The sequence below is a fragment of the Arvicanthis niloticus genome, unplaced genomic scaffold (genome assembly GCF_011762505.2).
Source record: "Arvicanthis niloticus isolate mArvNil1 unplaced genomic scaffold, mArvNil1.pat.X pat_scaffold_284_arrow_ctg1, whole genome shotgun sequence".
NCBI classification, from domain to species: domain Eukaryota; kingdom Metazoa; phylum Chordata; class Mammalia; order Rodentia; family Muridae; genus Arvicanthis; species Arvicanthis niloticus.
In genome coordinates, this window is record NW_023045945.1 from 22,523 (window position 1) to 42,585 (window position 20,063).

Genomic DNA, 20,063 nt, shown 5'->3' on the forward strand with positions numbered 1-20,063 from the left:
GGGGAAGGTTATGTCTCCTTAAACTTTCTGTTAACGTAGTTCATCCAGTCCAGAATCAGCCACTGTTAGAGCCACACAGCACCCATAGAACACTAGCAATTTGGATGAAGTTCCGGTATAGTTCCTGGTAGTGTAGCTATTGGGAGACATGAGAAAATGCTGATGGAAGAGGGCACAAACTGCCAGAGAAAACAAGAGTAAGTACTGAGGGTCAAAGTGACAGTAGCTAATGATATCACCCTGTGAGTTGGAATTTGCTTAAGAAGATCTTAAACATTCTAAAACCACAGACACACACACACACACACACACACACACACACACATGCATGCACATACACCAGGCAACTATGGTAGGTTATAGAAGGTGTTGTCAACCTAATTGTGGTAGCCACTCCACAGTACCTTTCCACATCAAGTCAAAACACTGTAACATGAGTATACATGATTTATTTGTCAATTATACATCAATAAAGACAAAGACAGAGAGAAAGGAGGGATGGGAAGAAGGACTGAACCATCCAATCCTATTAACAAAGAAGACTTTGGGAATCTGTGAATGGGCATAGAAGTTTGTTGTATTCCAAGGGAATGACGAATGACCAAGTAAGTTTACATATGTAACAGTATTATCATATGTATAACCATTGGCTGCCTATCTAAAATTCTGTGAACCTTTGTCCCACATGAAGAACTTTCCAAGTATCTGTGTAATAATGAATAACAATGCAATCCCAAGGCCATGGAGGATGTGATTCATAAGTATATTTTCTTCACCTGACAAACTGAGTTCTGTTTATCACTGCAAGGGATATCACTCCAGCCCCATCCAGAATTCCAATGATGATTTACAATAACACATTGTTCATTGTCACTGCTGGGCTCACCTCTATGCCAGAATCTGAAAGGGAGGAAAGAGCATCAGGGTGTTTCCTACAATAATGCTTGAAAAGAGCAAGCAAGAGAAATCAAGTTTGAGGATAAGGTTGGAATTTGTGGAGATCACAGCACTCAATGTTCTCTTAGCTTGTTACTTAACACTTCTTCCAGCACATATCGCAGAGGATACTATTTCTTCATCCCTAGGTCTTGGTACCAGAGGACAATCAACCCCTGGTGAGTATTTATATGGTGAAAAGTTCTCCTCTTATTTTCATGTTTAAATAACCATTTTTTCATTTTACAATGGAATTATTTTAGAGACTGGAGAACAAGTTAAAATATCTAGATAACCTACTTATTTCTGTCATCTAGGACTAATAATTTAATAACCTGGATTCCAAGTTTTCTTCTCTGAAAACTGAGAATGACAATACCATCACTACATATTTCCTACGACAGACATCAGAAAGGATTTGGCAACATAGTAATAAATTAAGAGCTTGTAAATGGTTACACAAATATGAAAATACAGTATCAGATTGGGGGCTTGTGATTTATGAAAAATAATCAGTTAGAATCTTGACATAAATTTTTCTTATAAAGATATAAATGATGGCTGGAGAAGTGGCTCAGACATTAAGAGTGCGTATTGATTTTTCAGAAAACGTGAGAGTTCTATTCCCAGCACCCACATTGGTGAGGTCATACCACCTGTAACCCCAGCTCCACTTGATCCGACAACCACTTATGAGTTCCATAGACACCCAAATACATGTGACAGAAACTCACAGAAACACACATATATACACACAAATAAAAAATGAATTAAATCCTATTTTAAATATGTAAACAAGAAACTGAAACCATAATAAAATACATTTATGAGTAAAGACCTTGGTAGGGTTTTTAATCATTCTACACTCTTCAAACTCAATTTTCTCATCTCTACTGGGAATATCAGTAATATGTGTCACTTGTGATGAGTACATGGGAGAGTAAAACTAACTCCATCCCCGGCAGTTACACCAGGAGGGAGCTATTTTAGCTTCATAACCAACAGCTGGAACATCCTATATTCTCCTCATGATTCAGAATCTAGAACTCCTCTTGCAAGTCTACACTCACGTGGCATTATCATTGTATGGTGTCTGGTCAACCCACTGCCATTGTCGATGACCTGGTTCTGAAAGTCCTATAAAATAAGTGGCACGAGTGTTCAGGATTCTGGTGATGAAATCCTAAAAGGAAAGAAAGACATCTTTCAGCCTCGATTGAATAATTCTTTTCTGTTTGGATTGTTTTATAAGATCTTTTAAAATGATTTTACTGATACAAAATTATTATAGGGTTCAATATGATGCACATATGCAAATACACAATAATCACATCCTACTTCATCTCTCTAGGCTTTTAAATATATTTCAAATTTTAGATTAATATCAATAAATTCAGGTTTTAGATGTACACTGCGATATTGTGACTGACTGTTTTCTGGTCACACAGATGAGAAGACAAAGGATCAAGGATTAGAAAAAACTCCCCAGGAGTGTACTTCTCAGATGATAAGCAAACAGTCAAATTTTCTGACCATGATTGTTGGGGGCCGACTTTTAGCAGAAAGTGGCTATCAGCTTTGCAGCCATCTTGAGCCATATACCCTGACATGTGACTTGGATTACAATAGCCTACAACAGCTGAGCACACTCTAATAACATCTTGCTTTGGATACCCAGGACTTTCCTTGGGTGTGTGAGATTAAAGGTGTGTGAGATTAAAGGTGTGTGACCTAAGAATGTGAGATCAGATCTAGAGACAAGACTTAAGGGCATGATTAAAGGTGTGACCAAAAGGCATGGCTTAGAAGTGAGACATATAAAGGCAAGAAGCAGACAGAAGAGAGATGAGAGAATCAGACACTTTAGAGAGTACAACTTGGAGAACAATTTGGAGTAACAGAGATTCAGACACTAGGAGTAGGAGTAGACATTAGACACTCGGAAGAGAACAAGAGGAGTACAACTAGGAACTAGGAACTCAAGACTTGGGACTTGGACTAGGAAGAGAGACTGAAAAATAAACGGGATTGAATCACACTCTGTCTGTTCTCCATTCTTCGAGTCTGCCCTCACTCTCTCTCTTGCTGAACCTCGACCCGCAGACCGGACTGGCAGCTTGGGCCGGGATACAGTGGCTGCCAAGCGGAGTGGAGAGGCCCACAACATTTTTGGCCACCCAAAGTAGGGCAGCTCGGGCCTCAACACACGATCATAATGAATCCCCTCAAACTGGCTCCCCCTCTTTTCTTCACCTCTTTTCTTCACAGTTGTGCATGAGAGAATTTTGCACATTTAATCTTTCTCCATTCATATCTTCAGTTATTTCGTTTCTCGTGTCTGGCCATGACCATCCCGATTTGGTACTGTCCCTGCACCCTTCTCTGTTAGGCACTTGCATTACTACAGAAAGCATTAGAGTGTAAAAATCACGAACTGATGTTTTGAGCAGAAACATTTCATCCTTCCCTCCAGCCTAGCGTGCTGCATTTTCGATGCCACGGTTCCTTGGTGTTTAGTTCCACTGAAGTGAGACCAACGTGTACAAGGCAAGGATTAAGGCAACCATTCCTGCCTATCTGCTGGAAAGCCTTCTGCCACAGCACCAACACCCATGACAACAAAACTCTCTCTTAGTAGAAACAGGCAGACAGCATGCTGGACCCAGGCCCTACTCTTTCCCAGGATGCACCTGCTCTTCCTGGCTGTGGATCACCACCAGATGAGCACCCATGTGGGAGCAGTTCTCCTTACTCTCGTTCCAAGATGCCACCAAGTCAGTCGAAGTGAAGTAGCAGTGGGAACCAAACGGCTTCCAATCCTTTGGGCAACAGCTCCAGACTTTGTCTTTGGGGGAAGAAGGAAATGTAAGTGCAATGTAATAAAGTCATTTTAAAGTTATTTGTATGTAGACACCACCACGTGGAATCTGGGACTCTCAGCTTCTCCCAGATGCAGCAGGAGCCCCTCTCCCCTCAGGTGCAAAGAAAGCCAAGTCTACCTCCATTATCACTAATGTCAGGACCCTTTGTCCTACTGGGATGGTATCAGAAAAAGCCAGAAAAACACCCAGACTTTGGGGATATAATGCTAGACAACCTCAGTCTGCAAAGAATAGAACTCATCATAGCAAGAACCAGAAAGCTCTTATATTACCTAAATATATACATGTGTATATACACAAACAATAAATGTCAACAACCAAGGCAGCAAAATTTCAATTATCAGACATACATTTTTAATTAGTGATGATAAAAATGGTAGTCAATATATCCCAACAAGCAAGATAACAAAAGTATATGTTAGTCTGAAAATTTTATCCGTGATACATATCTCAAGAAGAAAATATGAAGATTCTGGAAGTAAGTTTTAAAAATATATAAGCCATGGACCAATAAAGATATAAAGAGATGAGTGGAAACTTTATATCTGGAAATTAGGTTTTCAGATATTATGTATTATGTATTCTGTGATATTAATTGCATTCTTCTCAGGCAACAGAGATATCATTGAGCCCTCAAAGGGGAGAAACTGAAATAAAATAAAAAAAATAATCTCTCACAAAGATCCTAAATGTCAGTAGATCAATGCGATCACCATCAAAAATTCAACATTACTCATAAGATAAATGAATCTCAAAGAATCTCAAAATTCATACAGAAGCACAAAAGATAGCCAAAGCAATTCTAAGGAAAACAGAATAATGTTGGAGGTATCACCATCCTTGATTTCGAGCCAGTCTATAGAGCGTAGTACCAGCACAAAAGCGTACATGTCGATTGATAGACAGAAACGGGAACCACAAATATAAATCAACACAGCTATAACCACCTGATTTCTTGCCAAAAATACATATCAGAGGAAGACAGCCTCTTCAACAAATTGTACTCAGAAAACAAGGTGCCAACATGCAGAAGAATGAAGCTAGATGCCTAGCCATGCTCTATAAAACTGACTCTAAAATAGAGTCTCAATGAATTAAACACCTTACAAGACCTGAAACCCTGAACTTGATAGAAACAATACTGAGAATATTTTAAGATGTAGGCATAGGATGGACTCCTGGAATAGGACTGGGAGCTTTCTGTACAGAAAATAAAAATTTTACACACACACACACACACACACACACACACACACACACCACACCACCACCACCCCCCACACACACACACTTGAACATGACTCCCTGAGATGCTCACATTCATACCATCAGATTTTCTTCATTTCCCAGGAGCTCCTTTCTGTTGCTAATAAAATTCAACTCAACCTCATATCGACCATCCCTGAAACTTCTTCCTTTGTTGAAGCTAGGCAGCCACACATCCGATTATGCCTGATTGGAGACCTCTAAAAAGGACTCCACAGGTAGCTGGTAGTGAGTGCGTGGTATAAAGCCATACTCCCATAGTGGATGGGATGGATCTACCTGAGAATCCAGTTGGAAATGTTGGGTCTAGGCACATTAAGTTTTACCTTCCAAGAGTGAATCCCATTTTGTGCACTCCAATTCAGTATACTCCAGTTCTTTTATAACTGTTTTTTCATCAAGAAGCTGAGAATATTTTGTAAACAAAGCTGTAAAATACAATAAAAACCATTCATTTTCCTGGTAGTATTATGACTTGAGTCCTTCCTTTTTACTTTCTTACACTCTTTATAGAAACAAAATCTATAAATGTCCAATTACCTGAGTAGTTTAGAGCCTGCTTAGGTAATATTTTCCATCACCCTAAGCTGAATATGGTGTCTATAGTCCTATCACTTGGGAATTAGAAGAAAGATCAGAAGTTTTGGGTCATCCTTAACTATACAAGTTAGTATGGTTAGTTATTTGCTTAGTTGAATGGTTGCTTGGCTTAGTTAGTTTAGTTGGTTGATTAGTTTAGTTGGCTGGTTAGTTGGTTAGTTAATGCCTAGCCTGGGCTACATGAGACCCTACCACACACAAAAATTTTTTATCACCCTATAGTCAATATAACCCTACTCCTATTGGACCACAGATACCTCCAGGAAGAACTGAAAAGAAGGGACAGATTCCTCATCCTGGGTATTCATCAACATTTAATGGAGGGCACACTGAAAGAGTACATCTTAGGTGATAAATTCTTTTAAGTATGTGCATAGCCCAGAAAAGGCGAGGGAGAAATTAGTTGAGGCTAGTTCTGGGTTTCCTAAGAATGGGAGATATAAAAGAACCTGACAGATCCCGAGGACTTTGTGTTCTCTTCTTTCCTTTCCCTCTCTCTACCCCAGCTAGCTCTTCATTCTCAGTGTCCTCACACTGTCACTGAGTTCCTAACCTGAAACTGACTCACTGATCCTGGGGAAAATGAATTTTATCTTTCACTCATTTCTTGAGTTGCCCACCACATTCTGGCTTTTACTTTTGCTAATTTACCAAACTAGTCTTGAAATGGACTGTCAGTGACTCTTCCTGTACACTAATCAGTCCTCTCCCCGAGGGACTTCCCAAATTACCCAAGCCTGGTTTTTTTCCTCCTTAACTCGGGGGGGGGGGGGGGGGGTGGTGGCTCCCTCCAGTTTTGCCTGCTGCTTGCTGCTGCTTCCTGTTTCCTTCCCCACCCACCTCTCTTAAAATGTGATGCCACACACAATTCTATCTGTATTTCCCTTTCTCCTTCAAATTCCTCTTCCTTAGTGATATTGCATTTTCCTGGGTTGGAGGGGTTGGAGGTTGGGGAGTTGGGATTGGGGGGGGGGGGTTGTTTGGTTGGTTTTGAAGGGTTTTTTTGTTTTTGTTTTTTTGTTTGTTTGTCTGTCTGTTTTGGTTATTTGCTGTGTATAAGCAAAGGTCTTCTCAAATACACTCTTCTTTCCTAAAATATGTTAATATCCATCCAACTAAGTCTGTGCAACTGAGGTGATCACAAACAAAACTTAAGTCATCATATTTCAACCTAAACCTGCTGCTCATCTTATTCCTCTTCAAATAACTTAATGATTGTTGACTTTATGGGATCAGAATATTAAAGTCATGTGTTGTTTCTTTGTGTCCCCTAGTTCCAAGCTATCAATATCAACCAAAACATTGCCCTTTTTTTGGTTGAAGTTTCCTCCTCTCCTGTGCATCACTAGTGTGACCCTTAGATCAAACCTCCATCACTTCTCAAATGGATTCTGAATTAGTCTTATAATTTCTCCTTACCACTCTTGAATAGCACACTTCTGTAACTCAATTTTAATTTTAATCATTTCCTACCTCAGATTCTTCAGTGGTTCTCTATGTCTGTGGCACCTTCTTCCAAAAGTGGACACACGTTTCAACCTTCCCTATACTCACTTCCATTAGAATTATGTCTTTGCGGTTCCATACTCAAAAAACTGGGTCTATTTTATTATTACTCTACCACCTGACCTGAGCTGGGTTGCCTGTAACTGATGCACAACTCCATGCGAATGCATCTGTTCACCTAGGACCACAAGAAAAATCTCCCAAGACAGATCAGTCTTGGTCAAGCCACGGAGCAGGAATTACATCATTAGTTCAATTGACCTACTAAGTTTTAGGATAGATAATGACTAAGCAACAGCTAATATGAATGAATAAATAAATAAATAAATAAATAAATAAATAAATAACAGCAAGGAGATAAGTGTAGTACAATATGCATTATGTTTTGATCTGAGTCCAGATTTGTCTGCCCAACCATGTCATTTCTTAGTTCTCCGTGGAGTACTTACTATACATTTCAATGATGCATGCCTATATTTACTCTTATCTCCCATGCTCCCATATGTCAATAATAGTGCCAGCACACACAGGTCTAGATGTCATCTCCTCCTGGCTTTTCTTAGCTCCTGAGCTTACTTCTGACGTCTTACCTGCATAGCATTGACCATATGATTTTTTTAAGCACTGGTTCACTCAACTATTCTCAAAATTTCTTGAGACTGGGGGCTATAGCTATTTCTGGACTCTCTGACATGCTGCCCAGTGGACAGCAAATGGATATTGCTAATTATTGATTGCTGAATATAACACCTACATAAGATAGTTTATGTTTTTTTTTATTTTTGATGAATGTGAAAACTAATCTACAGAGAAATCAACTGTTTTCTAAATTAGCTTTCAGGTCTCTCTCACACAGTCTGGGACAGAAAAATATATATATATAATTAAAATGAGCTCCACTGGAGCACTGTCCCTGGAATAGTCTGGTCCATGACTTCTCATCCCCTACTTATGCCAAAAGATGGGCATCTGTGCATCCAATGGGGCCTCTAAATGCTGCCAAGGAGACACAGGTTCATTCTCGGTACTGAAATCTAACAGATGCTCCAGGACGTGCTTCTCTAGCCAGAATGGATCCCATCATTTTTACAGAAGAGTAATTCTGAAACAGATCAAAATTCCCAATATTATCTATCGTCCCAGAATAAGTTTCTTTTCCAGGCTTCTCGGTGGCTGTCTGTCTAATGGATATCTTCTCTTCTCCTTCCTTACTGTGTACTTACTGATCAGAGCACTGGAGAATAAGATTGTCAACAGCAGGAAATAGATCGTGAGTGAGCTAAAGAGGACTTTGGAGAATTTGTGACAACTTTTCTGAGATGTGCTCTTCTTTTGGGGAGCTGAAAGACAAAATTCAATTCTTAAGTTCTGTTATTTTTTTTCTTCTTTCTCCTATTCTGATTTTGTGCCTGATAAACACTAATAATGTGATGTTCAAAATAATCAGAAAATGTAAATATGAAACAATCATGTTAATTATAGAAACATTCCAAAATATAAAATAATTCATTCCTGACATTGAGAATAATTGTTGCCAATATTTTGATATTCTCCTTCCAACAACTTTAAAGCTCTCACATATAAATCCATATTTCCCACAATTAGCACATCATAAATATTGACCTGTGACTATTATTTTCTTTGACATTAAATCATAATTTTTTTCCTTTATGTTTTTTTTGTCTTATTTTTTAGAGAGGGTCTTGGTATGTACCCAAGTCAGACCTTAAATTCATTATGTAGTCCAAGCTAGCCTCAAACTTATAGCAAAGCCCTGTCTCAGCCTCCTGAGTTTTGCTATTACAGGCATATGGCAACATATCCAATTTTTTTTTAATATCATCATTCTTCTTTATCAGTTTTTTAATGACTGCATAGTATTTTTTTTTCATTTTTCTAGACAGGGTTTCTCTGTGTAGCCCTGGCTGTTCTGGAACTCTGTAGACTAGGCTGGCCTCGAACTCAGAAATCTGCCTGCCTCTGCAACCCAAGTGCTGGGATGGCCACCACTGCCCAGCATAGTATTTCATTATATATTTTTTAAGTCTTCTGGCTTGCTTCCAACTTCAAAGTATGTGATAGTCACGAAGTCTTTGTATACCTTTGTATACCTTTATGGTAAAAATCACTACATTTTTAGTCACCACTTCTAAAAGAGTTATGATACTTTCCAACTATGTGTAAGGTCCTGTGTTCTGTCTCCATCACTGGGATGAGAAGAGTGAAAGAAGCTACCCAACACTTAGATGCCAAACAAATCATGGTATGTTACCAAGTAGAGAGCAGGGAATTATTATACCGTGGTCTAACTTTTGGAACAATATGGTGCACATATTTATGTGTATTTATATGTACAAAAGATACAATCTGCATATATGGTGTCATTTTTCTCTACATGATAAAAGTAAAGACACTTTTCCATTGTACAATTCCATGATCTTTCATGACTATCTACAGGCAACACACTTGGCTGAGGCTCCAGGGACCCACAGACATGGCAGCATCTAAAACCATCTATTTTTATCTTTTACTGAATCACTAAGTGGGAGCAGCAGAAAATGCTTTCTTACCTGGCAGAGAGTCTGTGTCGATGTCTGAGGAGTCAAATTTATTTTTGAAGTTGGTGTTAACATAAATGTTTTCTGAAAACATGTTGAGAAGAAATTTTCCCCTGCCCTCAGAAGATGTGTGTCATCCCGTCTTTAAAATATCTCCTGAACAGGAAAGAAACGTGGCAGCAAATAATCCCAATACCAGCTAAGGATGAGAGGCAGTAACAGAGAGCTGCCCTCAGTTTGCAGCATAAAATAAAGTCCACTCCCCTGGGCTACAAAGGGAGTATCACAGAGTGAAAATGCACACAGCTCAATCATAGAATTACCAAGAACTCAGTGGGGGAGAGAAGAAAACAGGAAGGAATGGAAAAGAGGAACCAGGTCATTAAAGAAGTCAAACTCTCTACAGAGTTGAGATTCTTTTTTTTTTTTAATTTATTTTTTTTTACACTCCAGATTTTATCTATGACCCCTCGCCCCATCCACCCTCTACCTGTTCCACTTCTGGCACTCACCCTGAGCCACCTTCCACCAATCAAGCCTCCTTTACCCAGTGTGTGCCAATTTCTACTCATGATCTCTGAAGAGCTACCAGTTGGTCTTCCTGGGGCTCTAACACCACACTCAAGTCTCTGTGGTGGACAGAAACATTCTCCATCCCAAAGGCACCTAGTCCACACCCTAGACGGTGGCACCACACAGGGACACCGCCTTCACCCTGCTCAGTCTCTGGAGCCCTCACCAGCTCTACCTTATACATGGACACTCTCTCTAACCTGCCTGGGCTCTGACAGACCATTTCCTCCACGTCCTAGCAAGGATTCTCTCTTTATCTTGAAAGTCACTGAGTTTCCAGCCTGTATTCCCCACTGCCACACCCTGTGCCTCGCCTGGCTCCTGAAACCCATGCCTGGTTTACCCTCTGCAAGGAAGGTCCCATCATCCGGCTTAGTCTCCAAATCTCAACCTGACTTGGAGCCAACACTATGCACGGTGCCCATCCTCACCTCTCCCAAATGCCAAGGTATCACCCCACACTGTCCTAGGACCCTCTGCTCACTCGTGTGGGTTCTGACTTCCCGTGAGAAGTGCCCTCACCCTATTTGAGTTCAGACTGCACCTGCCCACAGTCAGATATAGCTGCCCTCCCCTCCTCTCAGGTGGCTATTTGTGGAGCCACTCCCCCAGTCCAGACACTTTCTCATCAGCATGCTGATACTTCCCTCACTGCTTGGGGCTTGAGTTCTGCCGTCAAGCCAGCCCTCTGCACAGTCAGATCATTGCCATCCTACTATGGACACCTACCCTGACTGAAATTGAATTATTTAGTAAGGAAACAGGAAATAGCATGTTTAAAGGATAGAAGAAGGGCAAGAAAATTCGTAGTTCTCTGTACGAGGTTCAGGGACGCAGTGATTCATGGGCACACACCCTCCCGCCAGTAATGGCTCATTCCCAGAGTCTCTATCCTTCGAGCTCCTTCTGTAAAAGTGAGTTCTAAAGTTGCCATATCTCCCTGGGGGGTCGGAGGAGGAAATAACATTATGAGCAAACTACACTGTGTCATCCACAGTCCCAGTAACCAGCTGATTTACAACATCAAGCGTTTATTTCTCAATCACATTTCATTTGTACTTAGGATCTGCCCAAGGCTGACTCTAATGCTACTTGGATCGTCTCCATGTGTTTCCTCATTCTGGAGACAAGGCCACAAAGCAGTTGAGCATGCATCATATTCCTCTGTTTTAATATGGTGGTCGGGGCCGGTGGTATAGCTTGACAAGCATCTTCTACCTTCAAGCCTGTTGTTTGCTACCAAGCCTGACAACCTGAGTTCAATCCCTGGATCTCACATGGTAAGAGAGAACCATCTCTTACACTTTGTTCTAACTTCCGTGTTTATACACCTGCACACAAGAGTACACACAAGAAAGAAAGAAAGAAAGAAAGAAAGAAAGAAAGAAAGAAAGAAAGAAAGAAAGAAAGAAAGAAAGAAAGAAGGAGTGCAGTGGTCATTATAAAGTCACATAATATTGGCCAATGGCAGCCACTTGCACAAACATATGAATTAGGTAGAGAGAATACCTATACTGTAGGTGCTACAGGAAGATGAATAAAAACACCAAAGTTGGGCTAGAGAAATGGCTCAGAGGTTAAGAGCACTGACTACTCTTTCAAAGGTCCTGAGTTCAATTCCCAGCAACCATATGGGATCTGATGGCATCTTCTGGTGTGTCTGAGGACAGCAACAGTGTACTCACATACATAAAATAAATTAAAAAAAATTTTTTTAAAAAAGTTTAATTCTCCCACAGAGAATCATGCAGACTTTTGAACAATTATGCAAACTACTTCCCATCTCTTTACATTATCTAGCTAAAGGATCTCTAATGGCGGCCTCAGAAATGTGGCATAAATAGCAAAGGAAACAATTAGCAAAGTAAAGAGACAGCTTACAGAAGAAAAGCTTATACCCTAAGAAAAAAATCTTTCCCAAATGCACATCCAACAGGACTATGAACTGGACAAAAAGTACCCAGGGGAAGAAAGGCAGATGGCCAATAGACACATTCAAAAATACTTAGCCATAAGAGAAATGAAATTTTAAACATTTTTTGAAATTTCATCTCACATCAATCAAAATGGAGTCTATCAAAAATACAAATGCTGGTGTGGATGCAGAGAAAGAGGACCTTTCTAGTTGCTAGTTAAAGTGTGAACCCATAGTCACCATGGGAATCAGTAGTGAGCTTCTTCAAGAGCTAAAAGTAGGATTTCTGTACAGCCTGACTCTATACCACTTCTGTGTAGAAATCCAGAGAAACCTCAAGTCACCACATCACAGAGACACTTGCACGACCACATGTATTGCTGTGTTATTTGCAATAGACTACTTATGAAATCCACCTAGATACCCATCCACACATGAAGAAAGAAATCATGGTACGTATATTCAATGGAATTTTAATCCAACTGTAAAGAACAAAGTTATGCCATTAGCAAGAAGATGGACAGACCTGGACATCATTACATTAAACAAAATAAGTCAGACCCAAAAAAAAAGATGTTCATGGTATGTCTTAACTTGTTCATTTCCTCTCTGCCTGTTGTGTTATTTTGCTCTTTACCTGTACAAGAAGGAATTTGTCTGGCTTTTTTTCCCCCAGTCCCTACTGGGTAGCTTCTAGCAGCTTTGGAATTTCCTAAGTGGCATTAGTACTTTGTTGTTTCTTGTGTGTACTTGGAAAGTTTATGATGACAAGATGATTGGGCAGGCTTGTGGGGAGGGTCTTCAGAAACACTAATCTTGTGATTAATTAAAGTGCTTGATCTTTGACTTATCCATCCAGGGAGAAAACAGATGCAAGAAAATGAGTGTGACCTCATGCCTTAACACACATATGGTAATCCTATCTCTCACTATCTACAGAAATCAGCTCAAAATGATCAGACACTTAAATGCAAGCCATGAAAACACTAGGGGAAAAGAACATAGATGAGCTATAAAAAAGAGTGAAATTGGGGCAGGTGAGATGGCTCAGCAGGTAGATGTGCTTGTTAACAAGCCTGATGACCCAAGTTTAATCTGTGGGACTCAAGTGCCACAGGGAAATAACTGAATCCCCTATGCAAGTTGTCTTCTGACTACCCTGTGTTGGGTAAGGCTTTTTAATTTAACAGGAGCTACAGCTCTTAGAGAAAAGAAACTCTTTCCCTCCCAGCAGCTAATATTTGCCAAAACCTCTGCAGCTAAGGGTGAATTTCATGCCCAACTCCCATGCCCACCTGGGATTTGGAATGCTTTGTTTGTGCCTTCTCTACCAACCACTGAGTCCATATGTGCAGATGCCCTGCGGTATCCTATTTATTAATTGTTCATCTAAATGTCAATTAACTATTGAAGTTCTATTCAAAAGGTCTTTTCCTGAGACACTGGAGTCAAACATAACCTTTACTTTCTAGCTCTGTCAGATCCAGAATACAAAGTCTTGTGTTGAGGTTCTTGATAGATTTTTGAGTTGAGTTTTGCACAGGATAAGTAATAAGAATCTAGTTTCATTCTTCTACATGTAGTCGTCCAGCTTGACCAGCACCATTTGTTCATGTGGGACAAGCAAAACCAGGGAAAACAAGCCTGAACAAGAGTGAGATCCGGAAGCATCTAAAACCAGGAAAATCTCAACTGATGATGGCCCTGCCTTTACCAGTTCCCAATTCAAAACCTTCTGCTCACAATGGAAAATTGCCCACCACACAGGGAGTTTTTTTACAACCCCCAAGTCCAAGGGATAATAGAAAAAACATATCAAACCCTAAACATCCAAGTCATAAAACAAAAAGCAAATGTCCAACCCCGTATCACACAATTAACAATGGTTCTAACTGCCCTAAATATACTTAACATTTACAAGAGCTCCAAACATCCTCCTATCTCCTTCTATTTGCACACACCAAGAATAACTCCTCCCATCCTAGCACAATGGCACAATCCCTTTAGATGATATTTGGAAGAGACCAGACCTCTACTTTACAATTGGAAGAAATTTTGCTTGTGTCTTTCCGCAGGACCAGCCTAGGCCTATTTGGGTCTCTACCAGGAATATCCGACCCCACCCCATTGATCAAGAAGATGGCTTGCCTCTTGATGTCAAGTCAAGCACAGAGGAGGTGGGAAGAGGTGGAGAGACCCCACCCCTGACACAACAACAGGATCTCCTAGAAGGACATCCATGACCTACCTGTGGTCACTGCCTAGGCTACGTGCCCTCCACAGACTTCCCTTTTCTCTATTTTTTTAATAGCCTAAAGTAGATCATTTTTTATTTTTATTTATTTTTAATTGGATATTTTATTTATTTATAATACAGATGTCATCCCCTTTCCCCATTTCCCCTCCCTAGAACCCCCTATCCTATACCCCCTCTTCCTTTATGCTTTTATCTATTTTTCTTTTGAGATTAAGCTTGTGTGCTTTTTATTTTATGTTATTTTTTTATTTCATGTACACTGGTGTCTTGCCTGCATGTATAAGGGAGTAAGATCCCCTGGAACAAGAATTACAAACAGTTGTGAGCTGCTATGTGGGAGCTGGGAATTGAACTCAGGTCCTCTAGAAAAGCAGCCAGTGCTCTTAACTACTGAGCCTTCACCCCAGCCCTCTTTTCTCTATTCTTATGGCTGTTTTCAATATCCTTCATTCTAACTCTGCTACTGCCCAGCCTCTTGCTAATGCTCCCAATACCCACCACTGGAGACTCTTTGCTAGGGAGACTTAAAATAGACAACAAAATTGCAAGAACCCCGGACCACCCACTTAAAGGATGCCAGACCATTACCTACTAACCCCAGACTTTTCTTCTACTTTTCCTACAACACAAGTGAGTGACTCCAGGTGGCCTCCATATATGGAGGTTGCAGACATTGGGGATACCAAATTGGATCCACCAGCCAATGATGGCTCCATGCTTGCCAACATTTTCAGCTTTCCATCAGCAATCCCTGGGGGGAACAATGGCAGACGGGGGTCATGGGTAAGCTCTACCCTAATGGTTATACTAATTACCCCATAGCAAACTACATGTCTCTCACCAGCTTGCCCCTACCTCCAAATTGGTCTTTACCCACATTAACATTTTCACTGGGAAATTCAAACTCAGAAGGAGCTCCAAGCCACTCTCCTGGCTGCAATACATCCAACATATGCTGACCTCCTTCCCCTAACCACCCACCCCAAATGGTCTCAATACTTCTGTGCTTACCTCTCCCTGTGGCTATCAGCAATAGTTCCCATAATCATCTCACTGAACCCCGTGGACCCTTACCCATTGGGAAATCACAAAGCGTTCCTCTCTTCAGTCAATCTCTCCCTGTGTGCCTTATCCTCTTCAAGATCCTGTCCTACATGTTCCTGTAACATCATGTCACCAAGCATTGTGTGCTAACCACCACCCCCTCTCTGGTACAATAACACTACTGGTTCCTGCATTAAACTTCCTTTTCAAGGTTTCTGCACCCCCATAATGGCTGCTCCCCAGGTTTGTCTCTATGAGCCTAGAGAACTTACTTCACAGCTGGGAGAAGACTGAAAGAAAAGAGAACTCTTCATCCCTCTGTTCACTAAACTGGGTCTCACAGGCTCACTGTTGTGTTTTATAAAAAGATAAGGAAGAAAGAAGGAATATGTTTGGTGGAGGTACAGTACAGGGTGCCTCTGCGGGTGCATGCTGAGGCATCCCTTCCTCCCTGATGGACCAGTCCACATGACAGATGGTATAGTATAGAATAGAGTTTATTCAGGGCATAGGGAGGGGAGTTGAGGGAGTTAGAGACAGAGAAAGGCAGAGAGAGAGAGTAGAGGAGTAGAAGCCAGCCATGAGCATTTGGAGAGAGAAGCCTCTTTGTCAAGCTGAGGGGAAGTTGGGTCTGGTTTTATGCCAGTACTGTATTGTCTTTATTACTATACTTCTGTGTTATGACTTAAAATCTTGGATAATAATGTCTTCTGCTGTTTTTGTTTTGTTTTGTTTTGTTTTTCATCATTGTTGTTCGAGATTGTTTTGGCAATCCTGAGTCTTTTGTATTTCCAGGTGAAACTTAAGATTAGTTGTCCAATTTCCACGAAAGCTGTTTTAAAATGTAAGGGGTATGCATTGGCTCTGTAGCTTTCAGTAGGCTGCCATTTTCAAAAGATTAAACCTGCTAATCCATAAGCGGGTGGGGGGGGGGTGATCTTTCCATCTTTGGCATCTTCCTCAATTTCTTTCATTGGCATCTTAAAAGTTTTTGAAATGTGCTTTAAGTAACAAAAAATTTTAAAGGTCAGAACATGTCTGCCATGGCTGACTTGAGTGCTCTGGTGACTTAGTCACAAAGAGGAAAGGAGAAGTGACCTCGTCATGTGTTCTTCGTTCCTCTCAGAGAGGAAGAGATGCAAACTGAAGGACTGAGCCATTTGATCCTGCAGAGAGAAGATACTCCCTCAGCTGTACCAGTGAAGCAGCTTGAGTTTCCTTTGCTCCTCCTCATCTGTGTGAGCTCTGTGCTGTCTGCTCTGGCTCACTGGCAGCCTGTATCCACCTCTGCTTCCTTCCATCCTTTCATCCTGTGTTTCTAGATCATGGCAGCCCAACTCTTGATAAAGAATGATGACGTAGTAGAACAAAGTCCAACAACATAGCCCAGGATAGACTATAATATCAAACAGGACTAAGTGGTAAGAAAATAGAAAGCTCAGAGAATGGGCAGAATTGTGGGTAAGTTCAGTCAGGTGTGCAGGTGACTGTAAAACATTGTCACCTTTCCAGAGAGCTCGACACAAAACCAAGTCTTCAACGAACGATCCCTCTGCAGGACTTGGAAACCAGATTTATCCCAGTAGCTCATACGAGAATTGGGATGGAAAAGACAGATACCACAAAACCGGGGGAAGGAAGATCAGCTGGTTGTGTGATTTTTGATTGTCCTTTGCCCCTATCAGAGGACTCAAAGGTTGCAGCTTTTCGGGTCTGGGAAGCTGAAACCAATCAAGGTGATATGAGTAAACCCTCAGGGCCACAGTCCCATTCATTCAAGATTCTAACGTAAGCTCTGAACTCACTGATAGATTTTCTTTCATAAATATTTTAAGACAAAAATTACAAATAATACTTTTTAAACTTTTAATTCCTTAATATAAATGGCTTGAGTTAGTTTGCTCCCCCAAAAAGTCTCTTTTCTAATTTTTCTGTAAATATTAAAAATCTTTCATTAAAGAAAAAAAATCATTTTGACCTCAAATAATCTCATTAATCGATATTATTTTCACTAGGGTTGAATCGGATCCTTACAGTCTAACCATAGAGGCCAACCAGAAACAGACAGGCAGTCCCAGATTCAGCGGCTCAGCTTGAATCATCTAAGTCTGTGAAAATGGATTTAGGTGGCTGAAGTGAAGTAACTCTGTTCTGATAAAAGATTAACAGGGCATCAATCTTTTCATGCAATAATTCATAGTAAACAGAATGTAACCACAGTATGAAGAAATATATATATGCATATATATACGTATATATACATATATATGGAGAGAGAGAGAGAGAGAGAGAGAGAGAGAGAGAGAGAGAGAGAGAGATCCAGAGAGATCCAGAGAGATCCAGAGAGATCCAAAGAAATAGTAAGTGCATGGAACTTAGAATACGTGGAGTTGGTTTTGGGCTTTTTGTTGTTTGGGGGAGTAGATTTATTTTATGTATATGAGTATAATACCATCACTGTCTTCAGCCACACTAGAAGAGGGCATCTAATCCCATTACAGATGGTTGTGAGCCACCATGTGGTTGCTGGGAATTGAACTCAGGAACTCAGAAAGAGCAGTCAGTGATCTTAACCGCTGAGCCATCTCTCCAGTCCCAGTATTGTTTTTCTTTTTGTTATCAGATTTACAATTTGAAATAAGTATGTTTAATATGCCATAAGATAAAATCAACACTGAGATTTCCATGAGGAACTGGAAATTGGTTTTTTTTTTTTTTTTTTTTTTTTTTTTTTTAAGCAAACAGTGAAAGAGCTGAAGAATGCAGTGGCTGTCATTAAGTACTCAGTGGGTGGGTAATGCCACCTGCAGGGACACATCTGTAAGTGTGGAGAAGCCAGAGCCCAGCCCGCTGGCCCTGCTGACTGTTCGGTGCTTTCCTGTGAACACAGCGGCAGCAGCTGGAAGGCACTAGATCCAAATTCAACGCTCAGACCTAGGCCAGTCTGAGATCCTTGGAAGAAAAGGCTGCTCCTTCCTACACAGGAAAAGCTCCTGAGATGCCAGTTCAGAGCACTCGGGCTGCTGTGGCCACCTGATCCTACACGGAGCAACAGCAGCCACTGCAAGCCCTGAACTAGGCGCAGAGGGCCAGTGTGGTGCGGGGCAGTGTGCACAGACGACCCCTGAGGCTGTAACAGGTGCTAGCCCACTCGTGGCAGGAGCCTGGCCAGTGCAAGCGCTTCAAGCGTGCAGGTGCCAGCCACCTTCTTTGCCCTTCCCTTCTCAGCATCTCCCTGAAGGCGCTGCACAGACCAGAAGCTCTGGGACCTGCTGTGGGTGACCACACCCTTCTCCAGATTCACCACTCTCCCAGTCCCCAGTTCCCACACAGAGTTATTCGGTGCCCTCCAGGACAGTGGTGGCCTCACGCTATATCTTTACACAGTGGCCTTCCTCAGGTGCATGGGGAAGCTGGAAGAAATGGAGCCTCTGTAGCTGGTGGCGCTACTAGGGTACTAGGGTCTTCCCCCTCTTCCTTACTGTATGGGCCTGAGATACAGCACTCTCCCATCTCCCTGTGCGCGTTGCCCATCTGGTCGATGGGCTGAGCAACTTTTGCTTGCTGGATGCCTTTTCAGGTTTCAAGTCAAGCTGAAGCTATGCAAGAGACAGAAAGCCAGTTTTCAATATCTGACCCCTGATACTCACCGGAACGCTTGGAAATACCAGCTATTCTGCAAAATGTGCAAATCAGCCGCTGAGGAAGGTCGCTAAATTGCAGAGGCCTCCCCAGAGCACAGCAATTAGGGCATTCATACACCAGTGCCCTCGTAAAAACAAGTCTGAACTCAAATAATAGAAAAGAGAAGCCTGGTCCAGGGCCCCCTGCAGATTTTTCCTCAGAAGTAGCTGTAAGAGGTAAGCCACTCACTAGTGCCACTGTCCTACCCTTGGAGGCTGTTCCTTCCCTTGGGTGTGCTCCAGCAAGTGTCAAGCTCTGAATATCTCAACAGAAAGTAGAAACCTCCCACCCCCACCCCTTCACCAAAACAGCTACTGCTATGCGGGCTCCAGGTGGTGACAGGTGACTGAGATGCTCTCAGGTGATCAAAATCCTCCTGGCTCCTGGGTCCTTGCCTTGTAGAATACAAACAGTTCCTCTCTGGTCTGTAGGGAACAGTTCCCTGCCCTGGCACTGTGTGAATTGTCTGGGAATGGCTGGGTTAAAACAGTTCACTGTTACCCTAGTGTGGCTTAAATTACAGACCACAGGTGGCTCTTCACCTGCTGCCTCTGCTCCACCTCCTCAGCCAAAAGTGATGCAAGTTTCCCAATACTTGGGCAGCCTGCAGTCTCAGCACTCAAGACCAAGAGGAGGGCAGGTCATGACACCAAAGGGTGTTCAAATACATTAGAAACTGTTCAAATCTGTAGAACTAGAAGGTGATGTGAGTGTGTTTTGCTGTTTTGCAGAAAGAAAAAAAAGTCCAAAAATGTGTAATGTGATTAAAAATGTGTTCAGTTGTGGCTGATAGCCTAACCCATCAGGTTTAAAGTAACAGCTGAGTTAGTGTTTCTTACAGG

At 41.5% G+C, this 20,063-nt stretch overlaps 1 protein-coding gene across 4 annotated transcripts; it reads right to left on the reverse strand.

Moving 5' to 3' along the window:
• Positions 1-433: 433 nt before the first annotated feature.
• LOC117701864 (C-type lectin domain family 4 member A-like) lies at positions 434-15,698 on the reverse strand. Of its 4 annotated transcripts, none has more exons than XM_076706309.1 (8): positions 15,568-15,698; positions 15,090-15,244; positions 9,761-9,904; positions 8,414-8,530; positions 5,411-5,512; positions 3,627-3,781; positions 2,007-2,119; positions 434-900 (listed from the first exon to the last, which is right to left on the reverse strand). In XM_076706309.1, exons 3-8 carry the CDS (start codon positions 9,840-9,842, stop codon positions 756-758), a joined length of 714 nt encoding a protein of 237 aa, XP_076562424.1. In that variant the 5' UTR covers positions 9,843-9,904; positions 15,090-15,244; positions 15,568-15,698; the 3' UTR covers positions 434-755. The 4 variants fall into 4 exon arrangements, with proteins under 4 accessions (XP_076562424.1, XP_076562423.1, XP_034349169.1 ...); XM_076706308.1 differs by having other exon boundaries at positions 15,082-15,244; XM_034493278.2 differs by lacking the exon at positions 15,090-15,244 and having other exon boundaries at positions 15,568-15,680.
• Positions 15,699-20,063: the final 4,365 nt, after the last annotated feature.